At 33.7% G+C, this 17,510-nt stretch overlaps 1 protein-coding gene across 1 annotated transcript in view; it reads left to right on the top strand.

Moving 5' to 3' along the window:
- Positions 1–3,790: 3,790 nt before the first annotated feature.
- Positions 3,791–17,510, top strand: part of LOC149801456 (putative ATP-dependent RNA helicase DDX49) — a 120,866-nt gene continuing 107,146 nt past the window's right edge. Inside the window, exons 1-5 of the mRNA XM_089956803.1 lie at positions 3,791–3,819; positions 4,271–4,411; positions 7,038–7,190; positions 8,731–8,828; positions 10,129–10,203. Coding sequence (XP_089812929.1) covers positions 3,791–3,819; positions 4,271–4,411; positions 7,038–7,190; positions 8,731–8,828; positions 10,129–10,203 — 496 coding nt within the window. The remainder of the gene's footprint in view (positions 3,820–4,270; positions 4,412–7,037; positions 7,191–8,730; positions 8,829–10,128; positions 10,204–17,510) is intronic.

The following is a 17,510-nucleotide window of genomic DNA, read 5'->3' as shown; positions in this document are numbered from 1 at the left end:
GCAACAATAAAATACATTTTGGACTTTTCATTCTTTTGCGTTTAGCCGAATGACATGTTATATGCAACTCTTCCCTAATTGGATATCACAAAGATCGTCAAGTGCAGTGATAATAAAATGGATGTCCTAGTTAGATCAGTCACATGTTAGATTTTCATTCGGAAAGACCTAGCACAGAGAGAATTACAGGTCGGACAATATGTTGTGGTGACACGTCCTTGTTAATCTTCACAGAAATAACGGTGACCTGATACCAACGAACCCTCCGACCATAAAAGTAATTTTGTAAATGAATATTTACATTTCTTCTGTACATTCTTTCAGGTTTTTCCCAAAGTATATTTTCTTTGTATATTGATAGAAAAATCTGCCACAAGCTTGCTCGAAACCTTTTTCATTTGTAGATGATGACACTTTTACTAACATATAAACAGTTGGTTGAGACTGGAGATAAATATTAATTAAAATCGACCCTTACACCAATACAGGTGCATGCAAATCATTGAGTGGACGAAATTTTGTCCATTTCTCCTGTTATAATACTGTTACACACACACGGGTATTTACTTGACCGAGCGGTTGTCAAACCCTGGCGTGATTCTCGCTAGAAGTCTTAAGTTTACCCCGACTTTCCAAAGACTTCCATACAACTTCAGTTGTAAATTAGAAAGCCCGACGTGTACATTCTATACATAAATTTTCCTCTTATTAATGCAAGACCACAGATAGACCAAACTGCCAACTATCTATCAACCGCACATCTGCATGTTTTACCTTCATCATATTTCCGTACTGCCAACCGTTCACGCCTTAGTACATGAGTACTCCCTAAAAATGGGAACTATTTTAACTCCGCCACCTTAGGCCAGTCAATGTATGCTTTCCAGGCACATTTCGTCAATATAACTGCACCATATTCGCCCACATGGCGACATAAACGGTGTCTGCCAAGTCCCTTTTTATTGATTCCCTTGCGTAATTTACCGGTTTAATACCGTAATTACTGTCCTTGTCGTCACGCTACCAATGTATACCACTAGATTTTAATATGGACTATTTCACGACAGGGACATTCATTCGGTTTTGGTTGGAATTCACTACTAGTGAACCATGACATCATGGAAACCCACTACACTTCACTCCCTGACGTTTGCTCCTAATAATTATTTCATTATTTCGGGCTAGAAATATTTCCATGGCGCCGAATTCCAAAAATCTCACAAGTAATCACACAAATCTAAAAATTCCCTTAAAGGGGGCGCAATAACCAAGTACGCATACTCTAAATTTATTACAATACTCTTTCAAATTCATTCTTCGGTTTACGATGATGGACCATTATTTTCTGACTCAGCATCTGTAATGTATATTCCATCTATGTTTAAGCAATAAATTTACACATTGTACTTACCCGCTGATCCAGAGTTCTCTAAAAACCCATGACACTGGGGTTCTAGAACCCTCTGTCTCAAGATGTATTGGGTCATGATAGAAAATGTGGAAGTTCAGGTCAGAAAAAAGGATGTCCACAAAGTGGATTTCAAATCCATTGCACGCAGTAATATGTTATTGCACTAACGCCTACTTGTTTTACTATAATTATTGTTAGGTCTTTGGTTTGATTTACATTTTTTTCTCATACCTTTTATGAATTCGAAAATTTAGTATGCATCCTCGAATAAGTTTATTCATTCATCAAATTTCTTGTAACAATTAGTCCAAAGATGCATCCATTTGATGTACAGTCCTAGAATATTGAGTAAGCAATCTTGCGCATGAAGGTCAAAGTGTTTGTATTTTGTCTCTTTGATCTCAATGTGACTCTGGTTTTCCAAAGGTCATCATCTCCTCCTACACATACACATTCCGCTCCAAAAGCAATGCTAGAGTCTCTTGTTTTCTCATTATCATTCGTCCTGCTGGACATCTTTTCATGCATTATGGTTGTTTGCTCTTCACTCTTTTCACTAATTTCTGTTTCTTCTTTCTCCTTTTGGTCATTTTGTTGGCTTTCTTGAATGTAGATTGGGTTCTTTATTCGCTAATATATTCCATCCTCTGATGTTTCCATTAACCAATCATATGGCTTGTAATAATCTACATATTCAATCAAGTAAATGTGGATTCATTGGCTATTTCAGACAATCCTCATTTTCTCAAAGTTATTCTGTCAAACGCACACTGATTTCCCACTCTCATTTACACTAACCTCAATCAGTACTCATGTGTCATCTTCCCTTACATTTAGTTGCTTTTTTACCTTAGAGACCTTGTAAATAAAACTTTACTACACAGTACAAATGTATTTTTACGATAGTACTAACCATTGAATTAAGCAATACAAAAATATAACTTCGTAGTCTCAATGAAATTATATCATAAATTCCAAAGATGATACATAATTCCGTAACAATTGTTCAAACTAAAAGCAGAGCTTTTGAACCTTTCATTAATTTATTGTTATTAATGATCACATAAATATATAATTACATATTATATATCTGCCAAAGCATTAATTTAAATGACGCATGATAATGAAATTTAAAGACATTGTGAACAAGACACATAACCATTTCAAAAATGGAGTAAAGTAATTGTTCCTAATCAAGGCGCATCAAATGAAGAAACAGGGTTCAAACTAAATGACAGACTGAACTGTTTTTAATACTGAAATTGTGTCTATGTGCTGTTAATTTGTATTGGTTACAGTGTGACTGAATGATCGATGAACAGAACAAAAACAGGAGTTAAAGTGATACATTATTTTACGTCACTTTTATATCATATTTCGTTTTCATTAATTTGTCACCAATATATGTTGACGTATTTACTTTTAAAAACAAGCTACTAAAATTACTAATGTAACTAAATGGAGATATTTCCAGAAAGTAATTGAGTGAAACATTACGTGTCATACCTCCTTATTCCGGTGGTTTTTAGTGTGTGTGTGTGTGTGTGTGCGTGTACATGTTGTGTGTTTGTAACTGCTACCAAGTGAAGACCAGATGTTGAATACACACCAACAAATGGGGACTTAAAAGTCAAATGGTTACCCGATTCAAGTCTTTACTTGCCAAACATGTACATTTACATTCACGAAGAAAAAATTATACTTTGGACTGTCATTTGCCGGTACTTTAGAGACGTGTGTAAACCCGGGTTTACACATATTACTGGAACCGCTGTATTTTCATACACAATCTCTTTACACTTTGCCATTCACGCATGTTCGGAAATGGCATGCCTCGACGCATGCGCAGTTGGATCGTGAGCAATGCATCATTACAGAAGTTGAAGTAGCGGGAAGGGAATAAAGTCGCCGATAAAACAGACACTAGTAAGTCCAATTCATAGTTTCTTTTTAAAGATAATATCTTATCATACGTATTTTGAATTATTTTATGGCAATCAAATATTAATGAGATTACTTGCAAATTACTTTAAATTTTATAGTTTGTGACGTTAGCTTTTAATAATAAATACCCAGATATGTTTTTTCCTTAATTCAAAATTTAATTACTAATATTAAAGAAATATGGCCATAATTTCAGCTTGTGTGAAAACTATGTGACTGTGGACTACAAATTAAAACTCTGTCAGTAAATGTAGCTTTTAAATATTTTTGGATGACTTTGATTGTATGCAAGAGATGTGCGTATTGTTATACCTTTATCTTTGGAATAATTTTAATGAGAGTGTTGTAAAAAAAGGTAAAATTGACATTATGTAAAGTTTGAGAGATAGTTTACAGTTTGTGTTTCTACAATACTACATAAGCTTGCTTAGTAATATGGTCAACTTGTTAGATATGCAAGACAGGTGCGTGATATCAGGCCCAGTTGGGCCTCATGTTTTTTATTATCTTTTATCAGGATCTGGCCATTATCTTATCTTTATATGTACTTGATTAGTTTTATCATCAATAATTGAATAAGGCTATCATGATGTCTTTATGTGTACTTGGGTAGTGTTATCATCATTGATAAGCCAAGACCCACATCACCTCTTCAAACAATGTACATAGCAGGTCCCCTTACAAATGCGATTGGGACATAATGTGTATTATATGTGAAATTTCATTCTAGTTTAATTCATTGACTATTTCAGTCAGTTGCAACTGAAAACTGCAAAGAGATAATGTTTACAAGGTCTACAAAAGAAAAGTGTCTTTGAAGCGTGAACTCATTATGTCGTCCGTTTGAAATGTTACTTTTAAAAGCAGGGCCTATGTTTTGCGAATTTAGATTGAATTCCTCTTTGTTTTGCTTAGGGTAGCAACAGTGGAGAGCCTGGAGCAGCATTATGTTCTTATACCAGCTGATGTAAAGGATGCCTACATGATGCACATCCTGGACAAATACTCAGAGGCTCATCCCAAAAGTTCCATTATGATATTTACAAGCACATGCAAGTAGGTCACAATTAACATCCTTGAAAGGAGATGAGAAATCGGTATATATTTTGGTGTCAGTTATACTGGTATACATAAGATTGTAATCCTGCGACTAATTTTCAGGTCAAATAATAGATTATTTTGTTCAATGATATTGAAGCATAAATTCTTTGTACAGTGCTCACTTGTTATAACATTTTATTGGAGCCATAGAGTATAGTGCCTTATAGTGGGATTGCCTAATAATGAAATACATTATACAGTACTCCTTCATTATAATGCTGTCCATAGGAGTTATAGAGTATACAGCCTTATAGTGAGACTGCCTTAGAATTAAAGTTCATTATTATAAATTTGAATTTACTACCACCTAATGAAATGGGACAAGTGACCATACATGACTTATAACTGAAACTATTTTAAATGAAGGGCCTTATAAGCGAGGGAGTGTATTATTGTGTCAGTATGTATTATAGTATACAGCCAGTTTCTGTTGTTGTCTTTTTTGTCTTCCTCCTCTTGTTATGATGAAATTTGTATAATTTAAACGAGCAAGCACAGCAAACGATGTGTTTATAGGGTATAGTCTGTTAGGTGAAGGAAACCAAAATATTGGGATGGGTTTAGTAATTGACCACAAACAATTGTACCTAATGGAGCAATACATGAAATCCAAAACCAGAAAACAGTAAAGCCAATGCACTATTTAATCAAGGCCCCTTGAAATCACATTTTACAGTAATTAAGTTATTCCATGAAACAAGGTTTTAATGAGCTCATGACTGAAATAAACTAAATAACAACTGATGTCAAAGAACAATGCCATGGTCAGAACTATTTGTTCTCTTCAATACAAATAGCAGAACTAAATGCAAATAAGGAATAGAATGAAGGTAAAACTCATTGATTTTTTTAAATGTTTGTTTAATACTCTATTAAAACAGATACATTGTGACCATTTTATCTACGAGAACCATATTGGTTTTAAAGAACAGCTGGAGGTTTAATATCAGTACCAATTTAATGTAATTTTAAAATCTACAATAACCAGCAATTTTCAGGCCTTTAGTGTGCAGTCTAATCCATAAAAGCAACCACCTGCAAGTAACAGCTGCCTGTGCAATCAAGTCCTGTACAGTAGGACAAATTTACTGTCAACCCTTTGTTACTGGGATGCAAGACATGGCCGTCACTTTTCTTGTAGGTGGGATAGGAACAATTTGTTTAGGATTTTGATTCAGGTTTTTCATTTGCACATGTTTCTTAAACCTTCTGATACATTCTTATCATACTTTGCTGGAATCAATATGAAGCTAACACAAATCATTCCATGACAAAGTCCCAGTCATAGAAACTATCATTTGATGTTTTGGTTGAAATGTTTAAATTTGTTATGTTACCTAACCCCTTGATTGATATTCATTTTATTTTGAATAAATACTAATGAAGCTAAGACAATGCATTATGTGACATGCGTGCAAACATCCATGATGCAGTGACTTTGGAATCAATATCATGGTCAGAAAAATTCCATGAAGGTTCTGGTTAAAGTTTTTAAATTTGCCTATATTTCTAAAACTTCTTGACAGATTGTCATCATACTTAGCATGAATCGTTTTAAAGCTAAGATGATGCATTCTGTAACATGCCGCTTTACCTTGGGTTAAGTGTCACAGACATAGCATACTTGTCTTATGGTTTTCATTTGAACAATTTTTCATTTACTTATATTTCCTTAACTTCTTGATGGATTTTCTTTACACTTGGCATACATCATTGCAAAGCTAAGACAATTCATTCTACTACATGGCTGCTTCTTGACTTTTTTAATCTCAGGTCGAGGTCATTGTCATAGAAAACTTGCATTATGGTTTTCATAAACTGTTTTCGTTAGCTAATTTTTCTTAAACTACCTAATATAATTTATTCATACCTGGAAGGGATCATTTTGAAGCATAGACATTCTGCAATGTGCTCCTTCACTCCATATGAGCTTGGGATCAAAGTCAGTCATAAATTTGTGTTGATGTTTAAGTTTTTTTTAAAAATTAATTTGTTTGTTTCCAAAAGCAATTGATGGTGTTTTCCATACTTGGGATGAATCATTATGAAGCTGTGTGGCCTTAGGTCAAGGTCACACTCATGGAAAATGTGTATTAAGGTCTTGGATAAAGTTTTTTTATTTGAATACATTTCCTAAACCCTTTGATGAATTGTCTTCATATTTTGAATGCATTATTATGAGGCTGAGACAATTTATTGTATGACATGCTCTCTCAACCTTTTGACCTTGGGGTCATGGTCACATTTTACAGCAATGCAATAATAATGAGCTTGACATGCAATCCCACTCCTTGTATATTAACCATACAGTCAGCTTTTATACGTAGTTCTGGGAATTACGGGTTTAAATGCATTGCAATAGAAATAGATAAAAACTGCATGACTCTAGACAGGGCTTTTTTATTTGATACACAAGGCTACATTATATGGGAGTATGTTTTAAGGCTACATTATATGGTAGTATGTTTTAACTGAGGTTGACTTATATACCTACATTTGAAGGCCACTTATTCATAGCAACCATATATGGGTTGTCACGTGTTGGTTGGTACAGTTTTGACTTAGATCTTTCTGTCTGCAGGTACACCCAGATCTTGGGGATGGTCTGTGAGGAGCTTGGATTTGACTGTGTTGTTCTCCACTCCATGATAACACAGAAACAGAGACTGGCTGCTCTGGCCAAGTTCAAGTCAAACCAAGCCAGAATTCTCATAGCCACAGATGTAGCCAGTCGGTAAGTCTCCGGTTTTGTAAATTATGTAGCATTTTTATTTACCTGTAAATGTGAATATATAGGTATTACTTTTTTGGCAGCAACATCAGTGGCATCTGTGACAACAATGTGAAGGTTCTGTATTAAAAATTTCAAAAGTCATATAAGTTTATTCTATATTTGTCAAAATATTAAACTGAGTATTTTGTGTAATTTCAATACATGCCCAAAGTTTGTATCCTAGTATGTGAAGATTTCTGTCTTTATAGCAGAAAGTACAGTGTCTTCATAACACTGTTCACAGCTGAGACACTGCATTGTTCAGAATGCTTGTACTACCTATTAAATGTTAAAACATGGCCCAGAGATGCCAACCACTCCAGATTTACCAGAGTGAATACATATTTTTTCAGTTCTACAGTCTTAATTATATTAATGAAATTTAGGGATACATTTTCAGTGGGAGTTTTCTTTGTGGACACATGAGGAAAAATCCTTAAGCACCAATATGTGCAACTTGCACACAGAGTGGAGTTTCTAAATGTAAAGCACTGAACGTGACTGGAATCCAGTTGCTGAAATTAGATGAGAAATAGCAGCACAGATGAGAAAAGAAATATGCATTTAACCAATGATGAAAAATAATGTTTATAGTTATTGCTTTGGTACAGAATGTAGGAATTTAGGGTTCTGGAACTGGAGCAATGGTTACACCATTTATTCTCGCTGGATCATAAATATTACTGACATGTCAAGTACATATAGGCTCACAAGAAGAGTGTATAAAAGTTTGTGATTTTGAATGACTTGAAGACAAACTGCCTTGATTCCCCATAATTTATGCTTGGATTCTTGATAAGCATGCTTACGGGTTGGCATTTCTATTTAATGCAGTTGTCTGAAGTGATTTTATTTTAGTGAAGAACTTTGAAACGTTTTAGATGCAAACTTAAACTGGGTATTGAAATGAGTGATTTGCTCTTGTCAACATGTAAATGAATATAGTAATTTTTAAAAATTGATAAATTAAGTAATATCAGCCGTTATTAAAATCTTGGATCATACGATTGAACCTCATCCTCCTCATTTTGTCATTGAATCCTAACTTTATACCCACAGCTTTGACTCACCATGACCACCCCCAAGCTTGTTTCTAGTGGTGGATAAAATCTAGGAACTCTTCTGCATATTAACTAACCATGCTCAATATTTATCCACAGGTTTTGTGTCTCTGTTTTGATCAGGGAACATAATGCATTCATGGTCAAAAATACATCATCCCTGCCTATATTCAGCATTAGACTTTGTAATTAGTTTTGTTGTTTTGGTTTGCTTTTCATCAGTTCTGGTAGTTTGCAGAGTTTATATTTGAGGGACTTGTCATATTATTTTAAAAAAAGTAGTGCAAATTATTATATCCATTATCAACTGAGTACTTAAACTGGAATTGGTGTTGCAAAATCAAGAAGTTACTCATATCAGTTTATTAGTCACAGGTTGTGAAGGGACATCTTACAGATAGAAAAATATTGTATGTCTCTCACATGCTTTTGTTTTTCAGTGGTCTTGACATTCCAACAGTAGATCTGATCATAAACCACAATGTACCAAATAAGCCAAAGAACTATGTACACAGGGTTGGCAGAACAGCTAGGGCAGGTAATTTAATGTCATCAGTATGTATCTCATACTTACACCTCACCTTTGTCCATTTTTTGACCTAGAATACCTTCCACGTAACTGTGATATATAGGTTATGGAATTGGACTTCTATCTTCACTTGGTTTTGGACTTGGTTTGTTAGATTTAAAAATAAAAACTTTTTCTTTATGATAGACTTATCAGACATTAGAACTATTTACAAATCCAGTTTCTGATTGATATATGAATCCTTTTAATATCTTGTGGCTTGTAAGGCCACCCTAAAGCTTTTAAAACTCTATGAATCGAAGACAACAATAGTTACAAGTATAAACTAAACATTGTTCCAAAACTGATTGAAAAATGGTCTAGTCATAATAGTAAGTTGGTGTGTTGTTTAGTGAAAACTTACCAGACATGAAATTCACTCAATCCAGAGCTTTGACAAACAGCCAGTCAGAGATCCTTGCATGCTGATTCAGTCTGGCAGCATGTTTTGCCATTGATGTTTTGACCAAAAATAACTTGTGAATGGTTTCGTAGCATCATTAACTCAGTTGTAAAGATAATATTTCAATCTAATTACTGTCCATCAAATTTTCACAGTTGGATTGTTGTACCTAATCTAAATGAACTATTGATGGGTCTGTAACAAAGATACAAGTCAACAGAAATACCGTGGAAAGGCACTTTTTTAAAAGTATAAATTTGGGTACTCAGATTACCCTTAGTTCTTAGGAAAATTATGCAGAATTCCAAACTGAGATATAACCCAAATTTACAAGTGCCTTCCCGAGATCTCATTTGCAAGTATGCTTTACTGGTAAAGCAGCCCAAATTTTGAAAACCATTCTGAAAATATTTTGAAATAAGTAGGATTGTGTTATATGTAACACAAACTTTAAAAATTTATCTGATTTAAAAATGTGTGTAGTTTAACCTTTCTTTTTAACAAACATACTAAAAAAAGTGTTCGAAATTTAGTCGAAAATTTACTCCTCTAAGAATAACTGTTTCCTAGAGTTACAGTTGATGGAGTTAAGAAACTTGGATTTTTATGAATATTCAGACTTAAGAAGATACGGAGTCAGCAAATAAAGTCTGCTTCTGAATGTAAAACTATTAATTAATTTGTGTGTTTGAAGAATTATATTAGTTACAAAGATAACAAGTCGTATTGTTATTAAAGATTTTACTTTTTTTGATGTTTTGTCATAGATATTATAATGTTGAAGATATCATGAAGGTCTTTCAAGGCAAAATATTTTACTTGTATGAGGCATCCATAAATGAGAAAATGTCAACTGAAATATTTCAGGGCGTGTTGGTATGGCAATCACACTGGTCACACAGTTTGACATCAAGCTGATACACGCAATCGAAGCATTTATCAGTGAGTATGCTGTTACACTTGTTAAAAATGTGATTTTTATTTTATTTTTAAAGAAACAAATTTAGCTTATATCTACAAAGTAGAGGTAAGTTGTTGTACTATCTCAGCATTATTGTTCGTATGTAAGTATGTTTATTTATACATCCTCACTGAATGTCCACTTATCTTCCAAGATCCTAAGCAAGAGTCTTGAGTGGGTTCTGCTGCACCTACCCCTTGGAGAGGGGACTGAGATGCTGCATGGGTACAAACATGTAAATAATTTGTATATTACTTGTGAAGTTTTGTGCTTAGTTTTTATATACTATTCAAATACCTGGAAGCATGAAACTTGGTAAAGAGAATGATCTTGATGATTACTACATCATAATAGATGAAGGTCACTGTGACCCATATTTCATATTCCACAGACGTTTATTAAAGTGGTAGGTACACTAATAATCAATTTTGGTCCATGATAAGTTCAGGATGAAACTTACATAAATAAATAATAAATATTCTTCATCTATATTTCATTAAAATAACTCTTTTCTATGTCAGAATTATTTTTTATGTTCTTTGTATCAGAAATGTCAGTTTAAATGTAGTCACTACTTCTATCATCATAGAGAAGCAAGATATCAACAAATGTTGATGTAATTAGAATATTTCATTTTGTCCCATGGTCTACATGTGACAACTAAAGTGATATTCTAGTACAGGTTATTAGTACATGCCTTAATATTCTGTAAAAATATGAAATTGGTTGTTGCATGTAGACCACCTGAATTTTCTAAAAATACTCCAACCTTAAATGGCAATTTTATTGTCAGAGGTGATGTCATCAGAATGTGCATTTGACATCATATCAAAATAATTTTCAAAGATCAATTGCTATTTTATGTTTTTCCAATATTAATCAATTTTTGGTCATGGTTTTCTCAGATTAAATAATTTTTGAAAATTTGTCCAAAATGTTGCCATATAGTACCTACCCAAATTAAAATTATTTGTCAATCTTGCAAACTTAAATTTATTTGTCAATCTCGCAAACTCTCTTCAAGAGATAAATCACGAAACTATTTTGTTTTATGTACTTTTATTACAATCACACCCGGACCACACATAAAAGTCACACTGACCTCAATTTCACATTTTACTGGCTAGGGTTAAGTTTTCTGCATTTAGTTAATGAGTAGCTGGGTTTATTGCATCCTGTATATATCCCATGATACTTACATTCATAAATTTGGGGATACATCTTAATGTGTACTTCACCGTCATCACAAATGTAAGTCACAGTGATCTATATGTCATGCTTCATTCATTTTGGTAAATTTCGAGTTTTAAGTCTGTTTCATATGCTTTTGTTTATGCTAAAATCATCAAACTGTTTTTCTGTGCATCTCTATTAGTATCATACTGTTATCACAAAAAATGTTACAGTGATTAGCATTTCACATTTTACTAGTTTGGGTAACATTTTATATTTAGCTCCAGATGAGATAGGTTTTATTATCCTCTGTGTACGTGTGTGTGTGTACACTGTGACCTACCTTCCATGCTTCAGTGTCTGGTCAGTGTTATGTTTTTAAGATTATTTCTCAATCTCTATTCATGTTAGAATCATTAAACTATATAATCTTATGCATCTCTATTAATACCACACCCATTCCACAGAAGTAGATCACTGTGATGTACAGTTTGCATTTTACTACCTTAGGTTCGGTTTTTGTTTAATTTTGTTACTAACTAGGTTTCTTGCACCACATTTAAACATGATTTTATTTTCAAGTAGCAAAATTTCATGTTCTTCCAAAAACCATTTCCAAAAATCATCCAGAATTTTTTTTCTTTCTTGTAAGCATAATTGAAACTGAGAGTTCCTTCATTGGTAATCATGTTCTTCTTTACAATTTCCACAGGCTGCTAAAACTCAAATGTCAGCATTGCATTGAACATTGCTTCAAAATTCTCAAATAGGAATTTGGGGTTATTCTGTCATCAGTATCTCTGTAAACTAATATAGTACTACTTCACACTGATGGAAGTGTTTTTGCAAAAGTCTAACTTCAGTATGACCTTATCTACTGAAAATATGAGAAAATACCGAAAATATATAATAAGGCAGATGAATGGGAGTTGCCTTAATTTTAAGGATTGTTTGGAGACCAGTCGTTGTATTTAGATTGAGTGTCAAGTGTCAATTTACCATCTTTACTCACTTCTATGTTGAGTCTAGCTGCAAACTAAACGGACCCAGACCTATCATTGCATATTGAACCAGCAGATCTGGATCTATGTTGTTTGTTAGGAATAATTAGTAAACCATGCTGAACAGACCCAGATCTGTTGGTGCATTATCATGCATTCCAACCATTATGATTTGGTGTAATCATTATGTTCTTTTCTACACCTAATTATATCTTGTGCTTGACTGTATATGGATTATGCTTTTCTGGTACATTAAAAACTAAATTAAGATAAAGAAATACAGATATATTACTTTGCTTTGAAACTCTGTCTGGCAAAGTCTTGTATTGATAATCAAGTTGGTTAGCAGACCAGTGTGTATTTTTAAAGAAAATGATCCCAGATCTTTTAAGGTATGACTTGTGTATGAAAATTCTTAGAGCAGATGGGTCTTTTTAAATATCAAGACATGTGTGATTAAAAAAAAGACAAATCAACACTGCTTTACAAATTTGAAAAGAAAAATATGAGAGTCATCACGCCCATTGCTTAGACCAACAGGTAGATCTAATTGCAGAATTTGTGAACTTCACATTCATTTAGCAAAAGTTAGACATGTAGACTAGTTATGGTGAGTGTTGAATATAAATAATTTATCAGAATGTTTTGTGTTTGAATTCTGGTTCTAATCCACATTGATTTTGCCCAGTTTTGCCTTGCTGTAGATCCATGTTAGTAGCAAAATTAAATGTACATTATTCATGCAGTGTACTTCAGTTATGCCAATGAGAGTCATCACGCTCATTGCTTAGACCAACAGGTCGATCTAATTGCAGAATTTGTGAACTTCACATTCATTTAGCAAAAGTTAGACATGTAGACTAGTTATGGTGAGTGTTGAATATAAATAATTTATCAGAATGTTTTGTGTTTGAATTCTGGTTCTAATCCACATTGATTTTGCCCAGTTTTGCCTTGCTGTAGATCCATGTTAGTAGCAAAATTAAATGTACATTTTTCATGTAGTGTACTTCAGTTATGCCATATAATATATAGATTATACTTTTTATGCACAGATTACACTTTTTTGCCACTTATAATAGCAAAAAGTATGCATATACTTCTCTCAAGGTTGGCATGTATGCATTATGAATTGACAGGTCAGGGTCTAAGTAGTTTGCCAAAAACAATCAACTTGTAAGCAATGATGTATCGTAACATTAAATTTTTTTGACTCTTTCCATCGTATGTGAATGATTGTATCTTTTACAATAAAATAAATATATTCACACTCGTTTAAACAAGATAAATTTGGAAGTATTTATTTCATTCCTCATTCATGAGTATAAAAATTGCATACATTTTGAATTTAACTTCTGCTTTATCTTTGGGTAACTTAAACCACAGGAAAAAATCTTTGTTTATCTTGAAAAAAATTTTATGACTGAAAGAAATCTGTGTTTCTCCTTCACATACATTCCCCAATCAGTTTAACATAACTTATGGATATAAGCCTGCTGCTTTGTGAATCCAGATCTACTAAAGACGAAAATATCTTTTCCTGTCTAGCGTATCTAGACAAAGGGCAATAAGCTTGCCCATTACCTCCCCTAGCTCCCACCAGGTGTCGCTAGTTTTTAAGCTCACTGCTTAACTGATAACATGTACATTATACCCCAAAAGATCCAAGCTATCTTAGTGTTAGGATTAGACCATCCAACTTTAAATTGGTATTTATCGTGTCTGACAATCATTCTTCTACAGGTACAGTACAACCCCGCGAATAAGGATATAATGTGGTTGTGGCGTGGTTCCCTAAATTTCATATATTCATTCGGACATGAATTTTTTTTCTTCAAAGTACATGAAATAGTGTATAAAAAATATATTATCAGTTTGGGGAAGAGATCGTGTGTAAATTCGAATATAATACAATTGTGGCGTGGTTCCTGAAATTTTTCTCGTACCTGGAAAAATATTTTTTTAAAGTATGTGAAATAGTGTATTAAAAAAATTATTATCATTTTGGATAGGAGATTGTGTTTGAATGCGAATATAATATGATCGTGGCATGGTTCCTGAAATTTTAAATACATGTATATGCATTTTTCCGTACCCAGAAATATTTTTTAAAGTACGAGAAATAATGTGTAAAATGTTTATTATCATTTGGGGGAAGAATTCACTTATGAATTCCAATATAATGCGATCGTGGTGTTGCTTCTGAAACATAACAATTTCACCAGGTTTTTGAAGTGTTATGCCTAAATAAACATTATTGGAACTGTTCCATGAGTAAAGCCAGTAAGTCGTCTTTGATTGCCTTTAATTAATTCCATATACAATTGTTCCTCAGACAATAGCCGACATGTGTTTCTTCTTTAACCGCATACACAACCAAGCAGCAGACAATGCGGTGGTTGATGAAAGATTCTCACAATTTAAAAAACATGAAAACCGCCAACATGTTTGGTGGGCCGTGCGGTGTTATTAGACGCAATCAGTTGACCACTAAATAATGTCCTGTTCATTAGCTGGAAATTGAAAGGGTATGAAATTGTACGTGCATTCAGCTTAAAAATCTTTATAAAAGTATTTTTCACGCTTCTTTTGATATTCACAAAATCTGAAGTAAACGTTATATGCATACTTGAAGCATGTGTTGTTTTTTAATTATTATTGCTGTAGTCGTTCAAGTGAATAGGCATACAAGTGTTAATTATTGGAAATTTACAATGGATAAAGGTACACGGAAATGCATATGATAAAATTATAGCAGTTTGAAATTTGTACAGGTACTGTTCATAGACCTTGGAATGTAATGAACCACATGTGTGCGTCATCTTTCTTAACCTAATTTTGCTGTTAATTTTTCCCATTGAATTCAGACACATAATGATCTATGACAAAATTACTGAATAGTTTAAATATGTATACAAATTTTGCAATGGAATTACATGTATTATGGATTAACTACAAGCCACGACGGTTTCAACATCAATTGGTAAGTAAACAGTGTTTATATTAGACGTTGAATTTAGACACAGTGATCTGTGACAAAATTATTTAATATTTTAAATCTGTGCAATTTTTCAATGGAATTACATGCATTATGGATGAATTGCATGCCACGACGGCATGATAGTAAATGGTGTTGATACCCTATTCATGATATACATTAGACATGAATAAACATATATGTGCCAATGCGTTGTTCTCTTTATAAAGTAAAATACTGTAAAACCCTGCATTAATGTGACCCTGCTATTAACATGATCCAAATTTTTTTAACCTCAGTGATCGCATTATAGCAGGGTTCCACTGTATTTTTACAATTTTTTCCTAATTTTAGTGACTTTGTCACCTTTACGGACTTTGTCTACTTAAGACAACATTACAATATGCAGTTGTTGTGCTCATGTTGTCATTCATGAGTTAGCACAACACTATTTTCACCTACTCCATTAGTAATGAGGGTGGAATTAATGAGTTAGTAACATGCTGAATTGCTCATTTATGCTTTTTTTTTTCTTTGTTGTTTCTGTAGAATTGTCAAATAGATGCAAAAAGATCAATGCAAAGGCAGACAATGATGACTCTGGTATCTAAAGTACTAAGTGTACATCATCCATGGCATGCAGTGTATATAATACATGGACAGAGCAAGTCTGGGCTACAGTAGTCAAGAAGGCATCAAAAAGGAAGGAACGATGGAATAAGTCAAGAAAATATAACATTGATGTCCTCACTATACATTGTTACGAGTCTATGCTCTTTAAGTTACAGAAAAGAGTGAAGACAACAAGCTTTGTAAAATTTAACAAATAATTTATTTCTCTGAAATACTAAGGGAAAAATTAAGGTATTTCAAATTAAGTCCAAAAATGATCCAACAAATATTAAACACAAGTCCTATTAATGAAAAGTTCTAACATAGCATCAGTTATACGACTGATTATGATGCAAAATACATCCCTGGATGAGGGTAAAGTTATTTATTTCTAGAATCAAACAGAAGACTGTTAGCATATGGAATATAATACACCTTATGTACTCCAAGTATGAACTTGACTCACTGATTCTTACTCTGAGAAATAATTAAAAATAAATTTTAAGAAAGTTTTTACCAAAACTGTCACTGATTTTGAAACAAGGTTAGTAACTAGATAGAAAGTTTCATTTATCCATAGAGGACAATGAAGCTATTTTTAGTTGTTTACATCAATGAAATAAACAAAATTTTTTTTTTAAGTCAATCAGGTGAAACAGAACTGAACTAAATTCTAGACAAGGTAAAATCCAGTACACAGTGTTATTTTACAATAGCATGTAGTGGAAAAAAATGAAAACTAACAGAGAAACAATTAAATAAAATACACATAACAACATCCCAAGATAACCTCCATTGCAAGTCTTGTTGTGTACGCTGGCCCCCTCCCCCCCCCACCCGCCCGCCACATCAATATCATTGGCAGTGGAGGAGAATAATGTTGAGATGGTATAAATGTCCGCCTTCGAATAGATGTGTTATCTGGTCCAGGAGAGAGTGACACAATTGTTTTCTGGCTCATTGAGTGAGTGTCCCATGTTCAAGCATGGCCTTTGGGCCTGTAAGTCCGGGCACATGGGGTTTGTACTGGGTCCGTTGGACCCATTTCATAATATTGCCTCACAGTCACTGTTGTTCAGCCATCTGAGCATGGGGATTTATTTGATAAAACAGTCCAGTCAGTTAGAATTTACTGAGATCTTAGTGACAGATCCAGCCATTTCGCTGCACCATCTGCGACCTACCCTTACTATGATGGAGATTTTAGTGAGAAATTGGTCTGTCCAGTTAGGCCCTTGGAGAGGCCGACTGTCTTCTATATTTCCAGCACCCAGGCTGACCATACGCCAGGGAAACCAGCCAGCCGTTCTGGCAATACTGGACTTGGTTATGTTCACTGCTTATCCACATGGGAGACATAGTGACATTTTCAAAGAGGATAGAATTGATCCATCGATTCCACCTGATATGGCTTATCCAGAGCTGCAAGCAGTACCAGAACATTACATAACATGTATATAGTATGACGAAGTTTCTACACATCAGCTGTACTTAAGATCTGATAATGGAATGGACTGGCATTAAC

Source organism: Sinohyriopsis cumingii, chromosome 4, assembly GCF_028554795.1.
Source record: "Sinohyriopsis cumingii isolate HCF-2022 chromosome 4, ASM2855479v2, whole genome shotgun sequence".
In the NCBI taxonomy this organism is placed as follows: Eukaryota; Metazoa; Mollusca; class Bivalvia; order Unionida; family Unionidae; genus Sinohyriopsis; species Sinohyriopsis cumingii.
The sequence above is the reverse complement of the archived record's forward strand: the minus strand, read 5'-3'. Positions and strand labels throughout refer to the sequence as shown.